The 20,614-nt window shown below is 39.9% G+C and overlaps 2 protein-coding genes across 5 annotated transcripts in view; one reads left to right on the forward strand and one right to left on the reverse strand.

Moving 5' to 3' along the window:
• Nucleotides 1-17,673, forward strand: zmp:0000000881 (CBL-interacting serine/threonine-protein kinase 21). Of its 3 annotated transcripts, none has more exons than XR_004656950.1 (6): nucleotides 1-87; nucleotides 1,979-2,143; nucleotides 2,380-2,518; nucleotides 2,957-3,064; nucleotides 3,558-4,756; nucleotides 17,663-17,673. XR_004656950.1 is itself a non-coding variant. In XM_034873809.1 (5 exons), exons 2-5 carry the CDS (start codon nucleotides 1,998-2,000, stop codon nucleotides 4,704-4,706), a joined length of 1,542 nt encoding a protein of 513 aa, XP_034729700.1. In that variant the 5' UTR covers nucleotides 1-87; nucleotides 1,979-1,997; the 3' UTR covers nucleotides 4,707-6,083. The 3 variants fall into 3 exon arrangements, 1 of the variants encoding a protein (XP_034729700.1); XR_004656949.1 differs by lacking the exon at nucleotides 17,663-17,673 and adding an exon at nucleotides 15,792-15,802 and having other exon boundaries at nucleotides 3,558-6,008; XM_034873809.1 differs by lacking the exon at nucleotides 17,663-17,673 and having other exon boundaries at nucleotides 3,558-6,083.
• The window catches only part of si:dkey-199f5.8 (beta-1,4-galactosyltransferase 3), an 18,033-nt gene continuing 8,542 nt past the window's right edge, over nucleotides 11,124-20,614 (reverse strand). For both annotated transcript variants that reach the window (XM_034873810.1, XM_034873811.1), the window contains exons 2-7: nucleotides 15,912-17,207; nucleotides 13,983-14,218; nucleotides 12,802-12,989; nucleotides 12,564-12,686; nucleotides 12,194-12,298; nucleotides 11,124-11,960 (exon numbers count right to left, since the gene is read on the reverse strand). In XM_034873810.1, coding sequence (XP_034729701.1) covers nucleotides 11,669-11,960; nucleotides 12,194-12,298; nucleotides 12,564-12,686; nucleotides 12,802-12,989; nucleotides 13,983-14,218; nucleotides 15,912-16,185 — 1,218 coding nt within the window. In that variant the 5' untranslated portion in view covers nucleotides 16,186-17,207 and the 3' untranslated portion in view covers nucleotides 11,124-11,668. The remainder of the gene's footprint in view (nucleotides 11,961-12,193; nucleotides 12,299-12,563; nucleotides 12,687-12,801; nucleotides 12,990-13,982; nucleotides 14,219-15,911; nucleotides 17,208-20,614) is intronic.

Raw genomic sequence — 20,614 nt, forward strand, 5'->3', positions numbered from 1 at the left:
AGGCCAAGAAGGCGTGGAACAGTTTAAAAGAGACCCAAAAACTCATGTTCCGACCTGAAGCAGCTGCTTTCCCTCTACACCTGAAAGGTAGGCATCTTTCTTTGGAAAAACATAGAACATTATAGATCAATCTACTTTGAGATTTTGTGTTGACTAAAAACCTTTTATAGCACTTTCGGTTTTACTGTTGTTGTAGCAGAAATGCCTTTATTGGACAAAATGTAGGCATATTTACTTATGGATGAGCCTTTCATGTGTTTAGTTATTGTACTTTTTTTCTCAGTCTCAGTCCTCCTCAGTCTGTTATTTGCAAATATTGCGTTCCGAATAATGACATCCACAGTCTCTTAGGTACTATGAGCATTCTTTCTTAAACTATTGGCTGGATTTTAAACATGACAGGGCATTTATTTATTTATTTTTGTGCTGACGACTTTTTGCTCCAGGTAATGGAAAGAGAAACTGTTTTCTGATCTGGACTTACCAGTTTTTCATCATTTTTTTTCTCCCTGTTATACAATTTAAAATATGTACAAAATATGCTGCATAATGCTGACTTGAGTCCACTCTTCTAATAAAGTCATGGACTCTATAAAAAAGGTTAAAGTTCTTAAAATTATAAGCAATGTCTGTTTAGTTTAGCACAGGGGAGCTGTTATTTACACAATGGGCCCAGTTATGGTTCATTTACTGTATGCAGAATGTTTTTATCTTTATTTTTTTTGTAGGTGACTTCAGGATATCCTGGTTCCAGACTTTTAAAAGCACTGCCTTCACCGTATCTCTAATTTGTTCAGCGATACAAAAATATTGACTCAACGTCAATGTGAAACTAAATTCAGTAAATACAATTCAGTAGTAATATCAGGCAGAGACAGTTTATTTCTTTGGAAAGCAACACAGGACCAGTCTTTCTCTACAGCGGTGACAGTCCATTACTGAGAATGCTTAGTTGTACATAATGTCCATGAACCAATGAACCTATTTGCTCTGACAGACTGTTGACAGGTTAATTCATGCTGAAAAGAATCTTGGATTAGAAACAGGCCTGCAAGTGGAAACACTTGATAATCAAGTGCAATGGCTCTGTGTTTAAATAGAAAGTTAGTAACTTATAATGTTTGATGTTGATTTTATGATTTCAATCATGACTGGTATGTACTATTTAGTCTTCTTTCACGTAGAATCGCATTACCTTGAACTAAAAAGTACTCCAGAAAATTATTCATTAGGCGTCCAAATGGCTCCTCAGTCAGTTATATGATAGAATTAGATTATCAACACGGATGCATTTTTGTGTTTGAGGAATTTATGTTTATACATTAAAGCTTGTCAAAGAAGCTAGTTATAGCTTCTTTCTACATACTACGGTTAGATAGTTTAATTTATAACAATGTATATTCCATTAGCTACTCATCATTTATATTTTAACATTTATGTTCAAAGAATAGCTCTCAAATAAATATAGAAGTATAATATAGAAGTTTAAAGTATCTCTAATGTAGTAGAGTTGGAGTGTAACGTAGCATAAAGTTGACATGCTTTCCACCATTGTTAGCTCTCTAAATAACCGGAAACATTTAGCTGCCACACACTGATGATTGGAATTTAGTTTAATATGAGTGGCCTGTTTGGCTCCCTTTGTAAACATAATCCTAATCCCAAAGTTCCTGTCTAACTTGCTCTTGCACCACAATCAAATTTCAGAATTATGCAAAGTGATCGAGAGGAAAGTCCCAAACTTCACAGGAACATTTATAAAATCTTGCATTGACAAAAAGCTGTAACAAAGGAATTTCCCCAGTTGTTGTAATGCTAGTAACGCAGTATAGACAACAATTTTAGACATTCACAAACTATAAACCAAAATTAGGGTCTTCACCAAACTGGCAGTTAGTAAAGGAAATAAGGTTTTTCTGCTGTTTAGTCTACCCTCGTAATTACATTGTTCACTCTGAGCTTTGTCATGTTTCTCCAGTTGTCCCACCGTGGCCCTCATGGCGTACTCCACCAGCACTATTGCACAGGGCTGTTTTGGAAAGGTGTACAAGCAGAAGTACAACGATACCTGGGCTGCTGTAAAGAAGGTCCCCCATAATCTCATCAGTAAGAAGGACCTGGAGAGAGAGTGTGAAGTTTACAAGTAAGTACAAGTGGTTTTGTTAATGTTTACACATTTTAAATGGCTGAGGAGATAATAAGATAAATGAGCTCATAGAAAAGGAGAAGCTGATTTCTTAAAATGCCGCAAGGTAAAATAAAATGTCAGGAGAATAAACACACACACACACACACACACTTCGTTTTTGTTAAATTTATGCCGATGAATTTTCCAATTTCTCTTTCTTTCCATGACTTGTTACTCTGCTTGCTCTGCAGCAAGGCAAATCATCCCAACATAGTGAAGCTTTTAGGCAACATTATTCTCCAAGACGGAAAATGGATTATTCCTCTGGAGTTTATCTTCGGCGAGGACTTAGAGACCACCATCTTCAAAACATCAAAGTCCAAAATACAGGTACAGTTGTCTTGACAAAAGACAAAAAGGCACATGATTCAAGCCGAAATTAAATATAGCACATCAGGATAGTAGTACCTGGATTACAAAATAGTGAAACCACATTTTCTTTTTTATGAAAGTGTGTAAAGCCAGGAAATCATTACATGATTCCAATTTCTGCATGGTTTTAATAAAGTATGGCATGTCACTACAGGCATTTGGGACACGTCCTGTTCTTGTAGTGTGCATTGGTTGAATTTTAGTAATAAAATGTGATAAAATCTAAACATGAGTTTGTAGTTCACATCACACCTTGTTCCCTTAGAAAAGCGGTTTCATTCAGGCCTGAAGGAAAAGGGCGTGCAACTCAACACGAGGAAGTTATTTAATTCAATATAATGTGGGTAATCCTATGCCAGTCCAGCTCAACTTAATCTCAAATTTTCATCTCCACAGTTGACTCCGTCCATTAGGGGCACTATCATCACAGGCATGTGTGAAGGGCTGCTTCACCTTCACTCGAAAGATGTTGTCCATCAAGACCTGAAGCCTGAAAACATCATGGTGAGTGTAGGCCTGTCCGCATACAGCACAAGGGCTTCATGTCAAAAGTGTCAAAAGTGTTATAGACACATATTTAATTATGTTAAAGAGCTCTGTAAACAGTGGTTTATAAAGAAAACCTCTCCTCTCTGTCGCAAGAGTTGGTAATAAGGTTGCAGCAAGACAGATGACAAGTTTGGCTGATGGTTTTCTCTGAGGTTAACCTAATTAGGAATCACTTCTGTTCAAAAATTGATATTTTGCCAACTCTCATGAGGTAACTCTAATGAACTGTAGACTCATTAAGTCACTGTGTCATCAAAAACATTGTACTGATTAACTAGTTTCATGTGCCATGAAGGTCTGTTTTGGCACCTTATTACTACAGACAAACACAAGGAAAAAAGAGTTTAGACCCTTTAGAATGCCTTGTTGTAACTTGAGCCACCATTAAAGCACGCTGAATTGTTTTGAGAAACATTTTCAACCAAACTAAACGCAATTTTTCTTCCAGGTGGAACATAACACAAACAGAGCTGTCATTATCGACCTGGGCCTGGCCAAGTTCTTTCGATTTGGTCTCAACTCTGCTGCTGACATGGGGAACGAGGCCTACTCAGCCCCTGAGGTGCTGCGGAGGGGCGCACAGAGGGACCAGCGCTCAGATGTGTGGGCCATGGGTAAGATCATTGCTGAGCTCTGTGCCCGGGTTCGCCTGTACACGCCCACCGTCTGTCCTGCCAAGATCAAGGAGACCCTGCTGGATCAGCCGTACTGCCATGCCGTGTGTAGGATGGTGGAGACTGACCCTACTCTGAGGGCCTCAATGGGTGGTGTCATAAGTGAGATACGAAGTTTAGGCATTGTCCCAACTTCCCCCGTTCAAAAAGATCACCTTAAGCCACCTGCACCTCAAATTAATGTCAGAAACCTCTCTCCTTCACCAATGAACAGGGCTCCGTCACCAATTAACAGGGATCCATCACCAATTAACAGGGATCCATCACCACTGAACAGGGCTCCGTCACCGTTTAATAGGGATCCAGCACCAATAAACAGGGCTCCGTCACCATTTAACAGGGATCCAGCACCAATAAACAGGGCTCCGTCACCATTTAACAGGGATCCAGCACCAATAAACAGGGCTCCGTCACCATTTAACAGGGATCCACTACAGATAAACAGGGCTCCGTCACCATTTAACAGGGATCCACTACAGATAAACAGGGCTCCGTCACCGTTTAATAGGGATCCAGCACCAATAAACAGGGCTCCATCACCGTTTAACAGGGATCCATCACCAATGAACAAGGCTCCATTGCCGTTAAACAGGGACCCATCGCCGCTGAAATGGGAGCGTTCACCCAGACCAGACTTCAAAGCTTTTAATCCACAAGCTGCAATGCACCTCACTCCTTCCCCTCAAAAGACAGAGGCTCTGGTCCCAGCAGGCAGAACTGAGCTCGCACAAGACTTCAAGAAGATGAAGTTGTTCCAAGAGGCTGCCAAGGATCTGCCCTGCAACCTCCCCACAACAGGTAGGGTGGTGATTCGGCACTTTGAAGAGAAAAATGGGGAGGTTGAAACATGGGAGCAGAAGGAGGTGGTTACTCGTGATGGGAAGATAGTCCAGTTCAATGACATCAAGTTTAATAGCAAATAAGAATCAGAGTTTGAGAAATTCATCTCCTTAAAAATGGTTGTTAGTTCAGGGTTACGTAACTTTTGGTATCTTCTTAAAAGAGCTTGTAAAACACATTTCACTAGATGAATAGTCAACTGAGATTAGGTTACAGAAAGCACCTGTTTTTGCGCACACATAAAAATGGATTTGAAACCTGTTACAAACTTACTTAGAAATACAGTATACCTGTGGAAGTTTGAAGCAGTAATAAAAGGACATCTTGAATGCTTTGGTTGTGCTGTAACATGTTTTCAGCCATGTTGATTGATAGCTCATTTAATTGCCAAGAAAGAAATGTCTGCAGGCACAAACAGCCATCTGTGAATGTTTTTCAGCATCTGAATGCATAGGACTGTGAACATGGGTCATACATTACGTGTATGTTTATGTATATAATACTGAAATCTCAGTTTCTAGAGATAGATTTTGCTTTTTTTCTTTGGGATGCTTTATTCTCATATTTAATACACTGTGTTTAGATTTAGATTACCTTGATCTGTTTTAATAATCAGAAAATCTGAGCAAGTAATAAAGGAAGCTCACACTTTTGTTGATGGTTATAAACAAAAGCAGAAACTAAAACCAGAATCAGACAAGATGGGCCAGCCCCAGTACCATACAGCAAACAAACGTTAATACAAATGAACCCTATTAGGGCTGGTTGTTGCTCCAGAAAAGGTCGTTCCCATGATCATGCAATGTCTTGCTCTTCTGTTTGCTCCAGCTTGTGCAATTTAAGGGTCGAATCGGATCAATCTTTGTTGTTTGACACAGACGTAAAGCAGCTGAACAGATCTTCTTTTTTCACTTAAGAAAGTTTTTAAATAAAATGACATCTGTAGATTTGACTGCTGAACTTCTGATTTTTCTACGTGCTTTCAGCTTATCTCGCATTGACTACTGTAATGCATTTTTCTTCTCACTTAGTAGGCTATGTCTACTCCTGATCACCTTCAGGAGGCTAAATCGAGATTATGTTACAAGGCTACTCACCAGGTCAAATAGACAGACTCACATTAGCCCTGTTCTTAAGTCTCTTCACGTCTAATATGGTAAGATTAGGTTTAAGGTCCCGTCCGTGGTGATCAAACTTTTGAGTCCGTAGCGGCCACGATTTGGACTGCTCTGCCCCCACCCTAACAGTCTGCTCTTTCTCCGGAGTCTTTTACAAATTAGATAAAGACCTATGGCTACCTACTTGGTTGGGTGTTTGGTTGAAATATCTGCACTTAATGTCATATGTAATTTCAATTGTGATGTGTTTTATTATTTTTTTATTATGTATTATGCCCCATTAAAGCACTCTGTGATTTATCTGTGAAAAGTGCTTCATGAATAAATGTTACTTACTTAAAACAATTCTGGTTTTACTGGTTTTCATTAGCTCCAATATTAGTGACTTCTATGGCTGAACTTATGAGTTACATTGATCTTCTTTTATGGGTCAAGAAAGTTTCTGATGACCATAGTTCATAGTTCATATGAACATAGTTCATAGTTAACTGGATAACTCAAAGATTTCAGTTAATATTGGTGGAATGTGCAAAGACCTTCCACCAATATTTTTGGCGATCCAAACAAAGCTGGTCTTAATTTAGAAAGTGGGTTCCATCCATCCATCCATCCATCCATCCATCTTCATCCGCTTATCCGGGAATGTGGGTTACTTTAGACTTTAATCCTTAACTCCTGAACTGTGAGGTGTGGATGCAAAATACTTTTTTCCTGAATTCTTTGGTCCAGATGTGTAAACTGATTTTCTGTCATTTTGATTTTGTCAAAAAATTACAAATTTTATCCCATATTCCCCAAACTTGTTCATAAAAGTCTGTTTTAATTTAACAGTTAAAACTCTTGTTGCAACCACATGTAGACAGCATGTGCACACATCAACTCCAAGCAACCCAACAAAACGTGAAAATCTATCATCTATAGATAGTTACAAGTCTGACTGACTTGAGATTTTGTAAAGGTCATCCTTCCTTGATTTAGGTGTTTTCCAAAAATTCCTGATCTCTATCAGCAACTGTGTATCCATCAGTCAGTCCATCTACATGAAGAAGTCTATACAACATTAGAAAACTGTTTAAAAAAAAGTATGTCTCAGAATGTGACGTCTTCGCATGTCTTTTTTTGTTTTACCAACAGTATAAAACCAAAGGTATTTGAGGCATGGAAATGCTGGAATTATAATTTTTGCTTGGAAAATTACCTAAACCATGATCTGATTTTCAAGAGAGATGCGGAATAATTTAATCAACCGATTAATCAACTACTGGTTTAGGATTACTTATCATAGCTAAGACACATATCCAAATGTATTGTTTTTTATCCTATACTGACCCTTACAAAAACCAGAAGTCTATTTCCCAGTACTTGTTTAACACACTCCACTAATGAACTGCATCTAACTCCACCACCATCTAGTAATCTGCACACGGTGCCTTGAAACATCAACACAGCTGACTGCTCTGAACTCTATAGAGTGTGCTCACAGTGGGAAATCTTTTGCTTTTGTTTAATTGGGGATCTACAGTCTGTCTTTGTCAGAAGTTCAACACCATTCACTCTCAAATGTTAGAAGTGATTTGAGGCTTTGAAACCTTTCCACATTAAGGTACGCTTCTGGATATGGAGTTGGTAATCCTTCACTCTATCTTAGCCACATATTGAGAGGAAGTGGTTGTGTGGTTTCCTCTGAAGAGTAAACTGCCTCTGTTTGGGGTGTACTGGTATTTCTCCAGAACTCTAAGTGTAAGGTAAGATGGACAAATGTTCAGAGCATGATCGTGGGTTTTTCTCTCTTATTCCACATCACCTTTCATATTTGCTTGAATTTACAGCATATTGTGTTTTGAAAAACAGAAATAGCAGTTACCAGGGTAACTCTAGTGATGACCTGCTTTCAAAATAAAATATCTAAGTAACTGAGGTAGATAGCTGGGTGTCATAGGCGTAACAGTGGAAGTCCAGGTTAAAGTGGCTGAACAAGGGAGAGGAAGTAGTTACGTCATAAGATTTTTTTGAAATTTTGACAACATACAGTGTGTCTGGCAATGGTATGGCTTGCTAAAAATAAACATCAAAATTCCTTTGAAATAAATTAAATTTGGGTCCATTATTAAAAAACAAAATTGACAGTAAATCGAATATAGAAACTCCAATATATTATATCATGACGGCCCTCTTGTGGCTGGGCGCTATATTGCTTTTAAAAGGGAAACTTTGAATCTTAATTTACCTTAATTGAACAGCTTCGGACTCATTTGATTGGTTATGACTTTCCGATTAAATGGTGTCTGTCTCGCTTCCCCCCTAGCGCCTGTAAGTGGAAGAAAAAAAAGAAAAAAAACTTTGCAACTCAGCATCAGGAAGTATTGCGTGATATCAGGTCTCACTATGTAACAAATTGCTTCACGGCAGTGCACACACTCCCATTGAGTAATCGGCTAAGTACAGTGTGTAGGAATGTGTGTAAGATTGTGTGTTCATGCGTGAGCTGCTGGACACTCGAATTTTCGGGGATGAATAAAGTAGCCTACCTTGTATTCTATTATATAAGAACAAGGTAGCGATGGAGGTTTTTTTACACTATCGTCATGGCTAAAAAGAAGCTAAAAGCTAGAAAATACATTTTGTGGGGAACCAAGAAAGAAAAAACGGCAGACTGACCAAGCGAGGAATCAGAGACAAGAAAGCATGGGAGCTGCAAAATATCTATTCCGAAGATTTATGAAGAAATCTGCGAGGAAACAGCGGACAAACTGCCAAAACCCTTTTGCCCTTTTCTAAGTGCATGTGTCGAAAGCGAGCCCTTCCATTAAAAGTTATTGTGGGACAAGATGGTCTGTTGATGTTCCGAGATCGCCGACATTTTGAAAAGTTTAGAAATACAACTGAAAGTATGTACATTTCAAATTTTTATTTGAAAACTTAAAGGACTACGGTATATACGTATACTATATACATTTGTATTTGCTTGCACTTGCCATGTACTGTATGTTTTGGGATGCAGATTTTCTTCTGACCCAAGCTCAACTTTGTTTTAACATTCAGAACAACAACAAAATCATTTGAATAATCACTTTATTAATGAATTTAAGGCCACTCTGGACTGTGCAGAACTCATAAAGAGAGCAGAAATAACTCACAAAGTCACATTTCTCTCAGTTGCTTCCATACTACCCTGTGATCACTGCTTTCTATTGCTGCTGAGCTTCTCTACATCAGAACGGAGTCAAATCAAACATTAAGTCGCTTCAAATAAAACCCTCAAAACATCAGGTCAAGTGTTAAGAGTAAATGATGGAGACTGTAGGTTGTGACTTTAGGAATATAAGCCTCCTTTGTACAAGTTTATCAGAAATACTCTACTCTTGGGACTTAGACAACAGAGTAGATGGCATTTACAGTCACAAGAAGACAGTTTCCAGTTCACAACACAGCATGCCTCCTACTTTCTAGATAAGCACTGATATGCATCATCTCCACATTATGCTCAGTACATTACCTCAGTAATAGGTTTGTTGCCATGCATATTTAGACTAAGATAGATATAAAGATGCTATCATTTTAGTGACCAAGTGTTGAAAAACTAGAGTTGTGTGTTGCTAAGGCCATAGGAGTTGAATATGTTTTCACATCAAAATGATCATACAGTAAATAGTTGTCTATTTATGAAAATCACAGACAACCACTCAGAGCTTGTCTCATCCATTTCAGCAGACAAATACCAAAATGACATACAGATAAAAATAATGTTTTCAGTACAGCAAAATCACCCGATCATGAACTAATCTCATTCCCTTAAGTTTTCTTCATCTGTGATTTATAAATTTTGGGAAATCTGACAACATGTTGGTATGAGATTCTTTGAACCCAGAACTAAAAGATGCTAAGAGTTACCAAAATCATAACATAAGTAGCATACTGTACACACACGCACAATGTTTTATCCATTATCACAGCTTTCCATGCATTGGTCTTTGGTTTTAGCCTGTTCACCTACCAGTAGAGCCAGTCTCACTGGAGGAGGGGACCGTTTCTTTATTTCTGGTGTTTACAATCAAATCTGTCAGAGTGGGGAGAAGTGAAGAGGGCGCAGGGTCGACATGCAGTATACGGGCACAAGTGGAAAGGAAATGGCAGATGTCAATGCATGATAACTTGTTAAAGAACTGACTTCAGAATCACATGGTAGAGAAACTGGGTCAATATTTAGAATTACACCAAGTGACAAATTATTTTATGCGTTTTGAAATAAACATATTGAAATAAAAAAGAAAAAAAAATGTGTGTTTCTTTAGGCGAATCTATAAATTGCATAACAACATTGCTAAAAGGGAACATATCTCAGATTTCGGTCAAATTTCACAAAACACTGCCGGTGTTGGGTTGAAACCTCACACCATCGACGATGCATTTAGACATTATTCTGTGGGTTTTTAAAGGATCAAATCAGATCAAGATGTCACAGAATATTTTTCAAAACACAAGAGGACATAATCCTTCAATTGAACTGAAAAAGAAAAGAAAAAAAGCTAAATGTTCTCTTGTGATAACAGCAAAACAACTTCTATTGCCCATCAACAGCAATCACGGAGATTTGTGATGTTCTTCGAGCTCAAGCTACCGTTTGTCTACATGGTTAAATCTGGCTACAGTACTGTGAGCTGGAAAAAAGCATTTACTAATTTCCACTTCTAGCCATGATGTTGCAGAAGTGACTTCTACTTTTGTGCACAGCAAATGCTTTTTGTAGTTCATTTGGTTGTCGAATGACAACCATATGTATAGATTAAGGACTGGAGATAAAAAAATACATAATAAAGATTGACTGCATTTAAAGTGTTATGGGGCAAATTTACATAAGGAGAAATATAGTACACTTCACATAATCAATATATATAAAAAGAAATGTTAAGCAAGACAGACTATTTTGATATGAATCTCAAGTTCATCTGAAGGCAAAGACCTGCTGTTTGATAAAGGCAAAAACACGGAAAATAGAAAGTGGATATGGAAAGTAGATATGTGATATGCTGGAGCTTTGAAGGCTGAACTGCACGCAGTAATGCCACATAGAAGAACTGTACCCTAGCCTTGGTGTACAGAACTAAAATGTTCTCACTTTACTATCATTCACTCGGGTAAATCCACTAAACAAATTATGTGTACAGAATCCATAACTGAAATGTCCATCTTCTGATACACATACCGTACCAAGCAGATATAGATCAGCATCTGATGCCAGACATTTGCAGACACATCACATATTTGCTATGTTATGTCAGAAGCAGTAATAGTAGAAAGAGTAATACACAAATCTGTTGAGTTCCTTCATTCAGTACTCCCTGTAGCAGCTTCACACACACACACACACACACACACACACACACACAACTGGAAAGAAGGAGCTGTCTCCTTCACTCGTGTATTCATTGGAGACAACAAAATTAGTGTGACTGCTGGAAATTGCAGCTACCGCTCCATTAAACTCAATATCCTAAATGATGTAAGGTATGAGTGAAAAGACAAAAAATAACAAGCTTCTAAGGCATCACAAGGTTTACCCAGCGACCACAGCGCTGTAGATATATAAACTCATAGAGTCCAATTTTTACCCTTCACTCTTCACAGTGGCCTCCTTGGAAGAAGAATCAGTGATGTAACCGGAAGGTGGAGAGCCGTCATCTCACAGTTGAGAAATCCAGATTAAATTGTTTTAATTTTTAATAAATCTAGTGTTTTCATCACCCAAATGAGTGGCCCACTTTCCGCAGGCAGTATGATGTTGAATCTGCACAAACTAATTCCTCCACAAATTGACGAAAAAGCTTAAAATGGGCTGAAAACTCCAGACGATTGAGGAGGAAAACCACCACCCTACAGCATTTACTAATGGGATTAACCCATTGAAGTAATGGCAGAGTGAAACTTGATTAACGGTCTCTTAGGGTAGACTTTTTCTCTGAGTCGCCCTCTTTGAGTTTGGCAGGGGGTTTGGCTGAGCCTTTTGCTGGGACTTCGGCAGGTGCTTTGACTGCAAGTTTTCCTGCAACTTTGGCATGTGGTGTTGGTGGAGGTGGCGGTGGATGTAGGCCGGCCTCAGTGCCAATGTTGACAGTGATGTTGGTGTAGAGGGGCATGTATTGCCGTGAGATTGTCTCATATTCAGCTGTGTTCATCCCATCAAACTTCCAGGTCTGACGCGTCTTGGCCAGCATATTGAACCTTTAAAATGGAGAGGAAAGACAGAAATGGGAGTAATAAAGGCTGCGTAACTTTGCATTTTACCTGTTCGGTAAAAACAATAACATAGCAAATAGTCTCGTTTCTGCTTATGATCAAGCATCGCAGAGTTTGTCCCCTTAACCTCAAAACATAAGATTTTCTGAATCTGCGTGCAAACTAAATTCAGATCTGCTGCTTTACACAAGAAACCAGATGCAACTCTTTTACCATACCTTTTTGGGTTCACGTCATTGCCTTTGTCCAACTTATGTTTAATCATCTTGTAACGGCCGACCTTCAGGGATGGACGAGTGATATACATCCCCCCCAGAGTCACTCTGAGAGACGAGAAACAAATGTCAGTCTTTTACAAAGTACAACTAAGTCGCACACGTCGCCTTATTTGATTCAAGGGGACATGAACCAAAACACTGCACTTGGGGTAGATCTTTTGGTTAGTGTTTAGGATTTAGTGTAGATCAGATTAATCAGAGTCCAGACATTATTTAAACAGGACTTGAAACTGAGAGCGTAAATGTCTGACTGGTTACGGATGCAGTAAAATCACAGGGGAACCTCCCATCTGGCCTGAATTATTCTCACCTGACTCCAATATCGTCGTCCTCGCCCCCCCAGCCCCAGTAGTTGTTGGGAAAGCCGTTCATCTTGAGGTAGTGCAGTGGCGTCAGAGCTGACACTCCTCCAAAGTACATCTTGTACGGAAGCCTGGAGAGCATTAAAGTGTTTAGTCCATATACATGGGGAGAATAGAATGTGCTTATAAGTCCATCTGTGAAGAGCAAACCAGTCAATGGACATTCACAGAATAGACAGGACATACTTGTAGCCAAACTTGTCCATGGCGATGGCTGCGTGCTTGGGGTTGGAATCGCAGATGTATGTGTTGCGGTCGTCCTCTGGAATGAGGTCCACATCGTGGAAGAAGAGACAGTCCCAGTCTTCCTCCTTCATGGCCTCCCGGAAACCCACATTCATCAGCTTGGCCCTGTTGAAAGTGTAGTTTCCCGCCTGCCAAGAAAACAGACATTTAGTGTCAAAGCAGGCAGTGTTACAATGATCTTACACAGTTCTTATATGGCAAAGGCTAAAACGGACATTTTCTTTATAGTTTAAATACACAAAAAAAGTGAGTAGGTTTCAAATTATAAAAGAAATCCCATGATACGATAAGGTTTACCAATGAATGCTAAAAATAGCCTAGATATCCTGCTCATCTGTAACACAATGTTAATATTGAGTCATATTTTTCAGGCCTCATCTTCAAATATGAATTCCCTGATTCATACCAACACAACGCAGCATAGCATCGAATGCTTTGTTTATCAACCCACTAGAGTTATTTTGAGGTATTCTCCAAGCTGAGAGAAGACAAATTATAAGAAACCAGATTCAACCATAGGACAAATCCAGCTCAAGAGGTGTAAGAGATAAACTGCTGAGAAGTAAGTAAACATGAATTAATTCTTACAAGCAGCTAAGGTGATTAAACCCTCTAAGCCACTTGAGCACTCTCATCTTCTAACATGCACACCCAGTGACAGCCACTAGAGGGCACTCTTCATCTAGCTTCTACTGTAGTGGATCCCAAAGGATTCACTGTGCGCACACACACCAAATTAAACTAGATGATAGCTGTAAATATCCAACAACAAAAACAAATTCACCCTTTGACTCTTCCCTCAGTGTACTAGTACAATGCCCCGATAGCTTGGCCTGTGGTATTGCTGCTTGTAGCTTTCTTCAGAACTATTGCACCCCAAAATTACTTACAGGGCCTCAATGCACCTACTACTGACTGTGTACTTCTACTTCAATAGAAAAACCTTGTACTACTTAATTTACCTGACGGACAAATGTTAACCGTTTACGCTGCTGATTCAGATTTTACTCACACAACTTCACAATTAAAACGTGTATTCACAGACATTTGCCACATGGCCTCATGCACCACACATCAGGCCCCTTAGGAGAGCCAATATGACCTGGCTGCGTGTGTTTCACCTGGTGAATGACGTAAATTCCATAGTTGAGCTGCTGTCGCTGCAGAAAAGGATGCAAGTAGTATAGTAAGAACTTAAGGTGGTGTTCTCGGTTTCTGTGGGGAATGATGATGGCTGTTCGGTGCCTCGCCTCACAGTCAGGCGGCCTGTAGCGTCCTCCGCGCACCACCATTGGATTTTTCCTCTGAACCTCTGCTAGAGTGAGCCCTGATGGGAAGCTGACGTGTATCGGCCCACCTGTGAGCAGTAAAATGGCCCGCTGTCATTACCAGTAGGAAACAAGATACGTTTAATCGAGTGAAGGCAAATAATCTGGTTATAGTAATAGAGGCTATGATTTGAACCAGATATTTAAACTGAACTTATTCCTAGAAAGGAATGTCCTGATGCTGGCACAGAGCTGAATGTGTGTGTTAAATGTACCAAACAAGTTATGAGACTCTTTATTAGATTAAAATGGAAACTTCTGTATTTTTTCTGGACCCTATTTGTTTTTTTCTTGTGTCTAAGTGACTAATTGGAACAACTTTTTTTCTTCACTAAAAAGCGATTGCGCTGCAGCAGCAAACCAGGCTGATATTGCACACTTTTTCAATGTACGTCCACTAGGGATTGTTTTTTGCAACTGACAGACTTAGATTGTTATAAGTGTCCAACAACAACAGGAGAGATGGAGAAGTCTTATTCTGAAATCTTGTGAGGTTCCATGTTGCTGAATGGGTTCTTTGATTCGATGGCCACCCATTTACTTGTGCCAGAGTTTACAGATGAACAGCTACTACAAATATGAAGCGCAGACAAGGAGAAAGGCAGAGGGGCAGCAGGTAGAGGAGGGGGAACCTGCTGCTGCAAAGCTCGGGAGACTGGTGGTGTTGCTATGGGTGTTACCTTTTGCCCGCAGATGAAGAATTCCTAAGTTGTAAGGAGTAGTAATTTCATTTCAAACAATTTCCATTAAAAAAGAAACAAGTGGCCCCAAACAACTGCAGATGCATAACCCGAGTTCCCAAAGTCCGGTAATCACAGAATTTTATTTTTTATGAGAACTGAAAAAATTCTTATCATCTTTGGTCATAATGATCGCTGAAAATAATTCCCTCTGCAGAATTTGAATTGTTTTTAAGTAGACTATAGCGATTGTTATCTTTCGTTCAATTAAAACAATAAACAAATCGTACTGAGGCTTCTCCCTGCAGACGAGGGTCGTTTCAGGGAAGCCATGAGCTTATGCTCTTTGCAAATTGTATAAAGACACTTTTTTATAATTATTTTTGATTTAAGTTGGCACTTTAAAATTGTATGAGTCTGTTAGTATTGTACAATTTTAATTCAGATCAACAAAATCTTATGTGCATTAATTCATTCTTCTGGCCTTCCTGCCTGAAGCAAGTAACCTGCATTTCAATAAAAATAAAATAAATCTACATCCCTTGATGATATTAATATCTATATAGGCTGCCCAACATGTGTTTTTAAGTGCAATAAACTGAAAAAAAATTGACTGGAATCTTTTTCCGTTTGACCAATTAAATTACACCTTACAGGTCACATGGCCAGCACCAAAAAAAATTTCCTATCAGCAACACTGTGCAAAACACAATTGTTGAAGTGGAGAAGTCAATAACATCACCAACTTTCAAATAAACAAAATTTAGGTCAGTTTAAATCCAGTGAAATTTTCTTTTCAATGAAGTGGATGTTAGTTGACAGAGAGGGACATTTATTTGCAAGGATCAGCTGCTATTAATTACTCATAGTCAATTTGGAGGGACAAAATTGAGTGAACAACAACTATATGGATTATTGGCAGGTAGGTTTGTACATAAATCAATGTAGTATTTACTTGTGTGAAGGAGGGTGGGTTCTACCATCTATAGAAAAGTCTAATCAGGTACGATGAAGTGAAACAGAAGCAGGCAAGACCACTCACCTATAAGAGGGGACGTCTTCGGGCAGTAAGGTATGCCATCTCCATGGCTATGAGATCTGGATAGGTGGGAGAGGTTGGCATATACATCCCCTCCAGCGATGCCTGCTGCTGTGTGGTTGCGGCCTGTCATACCAGTGGAGTCAGACTTGCGGAATATGCGGATGAAGTAGGAAACCCTCTTCTGGTATCCCTCTCGGGACAGTAATGCCATGACCACCAGTTGGATGCCCAGGAACATGAACAGGTAGCGCCATTTGGACTGGATACTGACCATGGCGACACTTCTGCTTTGCCAAAGCAACAAAAGGTTTGGAGAAGACAGTGCAGAACGTCACGGCCTGGCACAACCTGACTCTCAGGTTCTAAAATTGATAATTGTTAACTGTGTATTTGATGGAGCCTGGTGTTGTGGCCCACACAAAAAGTCAAATTTACTATGTACCTTTTCTAATATATATGGCAACACACATGTGATAGTAGTGTAAGTTAGGTTACATGCACTAATCATTGGCAATAGGGAATATAAATATATAGTGCTAGATAAGTACAAAAATAGACAAAAAGTAACACAAAAAGGCACTTTTGGTATTCTGCAAGTGAAAAAGACCAAGGAGAGAAAAATAGAAAAATATTCTAAACCAAGAAAAAAGTTATTGTCTAATCTTCTCTTTTTCACTGCATTCCTTGCAGCAGGCCACTATGTGGAAAATATCTCCAAAGTGGACTGTAGTTCCAATTTGTGATTGGAGTGGGGTGGTAATGCCAGTCCCACATCATGTAGTTTGACACCCATTGAATTCCATCCGTTGCACTGTGAAACTCATTCTCCTCCAGTCAAATAAATGGCAGCATCAGCGTCTCTCTCTCGCTCTCGCACTCTTCCTCCCTTTGTGAGCTTTATGTTGCCTTCTGTTCTCCGTCATGTGCTCTCCTGAGGGAGGCCTCTGCAACAACAACAGCCTCCATGACAAAAGGGAGCATATGCAGGCCCTATACTTTACAGAGGATTACAGAGCCTCCATCAACACACTGCCTGACTGGCTGGAGAAACAGGGGGAGTGGACCATGACTAGCGTGGGAGGAGTGGTCAGTGGGTTGTGTGTGTTGAAAGTCAGGCTGAGAGAAAAAGGAATGGGGGAGGCAATGGAGGAATAAGAGAGTGAGTCTTGATTCCAATTGCTATTGTTGCAGAATGATGCAATCCCCAGCTCCGAGACACCTCAAGCAGCTGCCTGGACCGACAGCCATTAGGCTCACTGGATGGACAGGATCTGGATCAGTCACTCCAGCACAGCTCTGAAACACAAGACACAGAAGAAGAGGAGGAACTGTTACATTGGCTGACGCCCTCTGGTTCAAACTGTTGACATCAGCAATTTTCTGCCTACAGCAGAATGCTTTCTGACACAAACAATGACTGACTATGTACAACACAGGCCCAACAAACGGACCGTGTTTATTTACATGGAGACGCAACAGCACAGTTGGATAGCCTTGATTAATCAGGCCCAGCAAGGGCTCCAGTGCAGATGCCTCCCCAAAGAGAGGCCTGCAGCCCAAAGCGGATAGCAGGAGAGAAGTTTTGCACTGCCGTGTGGAAGAAACTTCTTAGTTCTAGAGTCAACAAAGTCAGTGGCCCTATTGCTGCAAGCTGCAGCAATGTGGTGTTTGCAGACCTTGCATAACCCCTAATCCTGCTCTTATGCCATCTGCTGCAGTGTCCAACACATCCTCAGTCATAAATCAATTAGTGCTTGTTAAAGAACCCAGACTCAGACTCACTAATCCTAATTCCATTCAATGCTACGAGACTGGTGGAGAATGAGAGAGATGCAGATTCTTCTCACCAATACATAACACCATAAATGATTCTACAGCTTAGACTTCATTGCCAAAAGTCAAGATTTGTTAAAACTTAATCAACCAAATTTCTCCCATTGCACTTAAACTCAACAGCTAATGTCAAAGTCATAAAGCCCTTTACCATCTCGGGGGGTTAAAGAAGGCTAGTTTCCCTTGCATGTCATTTTTTTGGGCTAATGTGTGATAAATAAGCTCAGAGTACACGGTTTTAATGCCAGTTAGGTTCATTCCCACTGAATCATTAGTATGGTGTTGACATCTTCAGCCCTTAGGAGCATCTCTCGCTAATTACACAGGGAAAACAATGCATTAGTTTGCAGTAGTCTTTCAGTCAAAACCAGGTTCATTACACAGCTTGTTAAGGGAATGACATGTAAAAAAGTGACACGACGCAATATCAGGGGGGGAAAAAAGACAAGCGCTCCAACAAGAGATGGTGGGAGGACGACTGCCTACCCTTAATGTGGAATTGAAAGTGATTCATTTCCACTGCCAGTCTTGATCTTATGACAAACAAATATGTTTTCTTCTATATTTCATATGTAGTTATTAAGACTAGGACTGCAGTTTTATAAAAAAAAAATTAAAAAAAAATCATATGGAAACTAAATTGGACTCTGTGAAAAGCTGAGTCTAGCAGTGTCATCACATTCCTGTTCCCTCAGTGAAGATGGGAAATAAACATTAAATTGTAAAACCTATGACAAACACATGGCTTACTTTATATACCAATGACATCTGACAAACTCATTCTCACTGAAGTATAGTATATGTATTTCTGCATTTCGCTCTGACAGACGACAGAAAGGATTTTCAGTTCAAGGATAATAAAAGGTTTTCCTCTCAAGGAATATGTGGAAGAAAAAGAAGAGGAAAGCATCCGCTTGCTGCAGATGGTTTTCATCTGGATGTGGATCTGTGAGCAGATGGGAGATTGAATCCCTCTCACTTTGCCTGGCCTCTATATCAACCCCATAGATTATGAGTTTGGTTTAAAAAGGATCATGCCATAAAGACTCTACAACAGAGATGTAAATTGAGAACAAAAAAAGTGGCGACCTGGAAAACATGACAAAGACTTACTAACTGGTTCAGGGTCTTTCAAACTCACTAGATAAATATAAATTATTAAACCTCTCAGGTTTTAAAGAACAAAACATGGTTGATAAGATCAATGGAGTGGGCAGGTTTGAGCTACTAAATGAATGCATTTTGAAAACCCATCAATCCATCTTTGTCCGCTAATCCGGTTTCAAGTAGCAGGGGCAGCGGCTCCAGCAAGGGACCCCAACCTTCCCTTTTACCGAGCCACATTAACCAGCTCTGACTGGGGGATCCAGAGGCGTTCCCAAGCCAGGTTGGAGATATAATCCCTCCACCTAGTCCTGAGTCTTCCGAGGCCTCCTTCCAGCTGGACGTGCATGAAACACCTCCCTAGGAAGGCACCCAAGAGGAATCCTTACCAGATGACCGAACCACTTCAACTGGCTCCTTTCGACGGGAAGGAGCAGCGGCTCTACCCCGAGCTCCTCACGGACGACTGAGCTTCTCAACCTATCTCTAAGGGAGACACCGGCCACTAGGGCTGCACGATTATGATATTGATAATCCCTATTATCATGATCAATATTGTGATCTCAATTATTTGTTGATTTTAACCAAAACAAAAATTTTTTGTCACATACGAAGCTTAAGACTTACTTATTCACTGCTGTGTATGAGTCCTAAATTTTATTTCATCTTTGATGTACTTGCATAGTGTTATTTACTTTTGTATTGCAGCGGATGAGAGGACATTATGTGCACCTGTGCGTCCTAGAGGAAAAATATTACTCGCGCTCTACAGCCATGCTAGCTAACAGACGCTAACTAGCACCGCCACCGACTAGCACTGCTCACTGCTGTTGTCTGAAAAACACAGACGCGACAAAATGTTGCGTTTACTGGTAAATCTTGAGACAGACGTATAAACGACTGCTATCTGTTGAATTTTCCTCCAGTTAATCTATCCTCTGTGACTTTCTACATCTAGAAACTAAGCTGCGCGATGCAGGTAACAACTGACTGGCACATGGGCAGACCGGGATTTACGGAGCGGTGGATGCGCTCTGTAAAAAAAAAAACGGAGCGTTCTACGAATTGATGCATTTAAAAAATATAGGCCTATATATATAAAATAAATTAAAAATATATATAAATCGCTCAATCATGCAAATTTGATCGTGGGAAGTCAAAATCGTGAATAAAATTTGATTAATTGTGCAGCCCTACCGGCCACATTCCTGAGGAAACCCATTTCAGACGCTTGTACCATGGATCTTGTTCTTTCGGTCATGCCCAACCTTCGTGACCATCCGTGAGGATAGGAATGAAAACTGATCGGTAGATCAAGAGCTTTGCCTTCTGGCTTAGCTCTCTTTTCGTCACAACGGTGCGATACATTTAATGTAATAAAGCACCCGCTGCGCCTATTTTCCGACCAATCTCCGGCTCTATTGTCCCTTCACAAATTATTCCAAAATAAAACACCAAACTTCATAGAGCTGTCCATTAAAATTAAACACTACATTTCTACTGGCGACACAGCGGCACGTACTTCTGTCTTACAGATTTTTTTGGATTCTTGGTTTAAATCCAAGCCTGTATGCGCGCACGCACACACAGATGAGATCCCCAGCCCACCAAACTGCCACCCCCGCCCACTAAGCCTTGATATCCGGTCCATAAATATTACACGCTTTTCCTATTTACACTTTTTTTCCTATTCATAACACAAGAGAAAATAAGAGATTATCTTTCAAAACGTATCGAGCTAAATAATAGCTGATCGATTATTCAGT

Source organism: Etheostoma cragini, chromosome 6, assembly GCF_013103735.1.
Source record: "Etheostoma cragini isolate CJK2018 chromosome 6, CSU_Ecrag_1.0, whole genome shotgun sequence".
NCBI lineage: Eukaryota > Metazoa > Chordata > Actinopteri > Perciformes > Percidae > Etheostoma > Etheostoma cragini.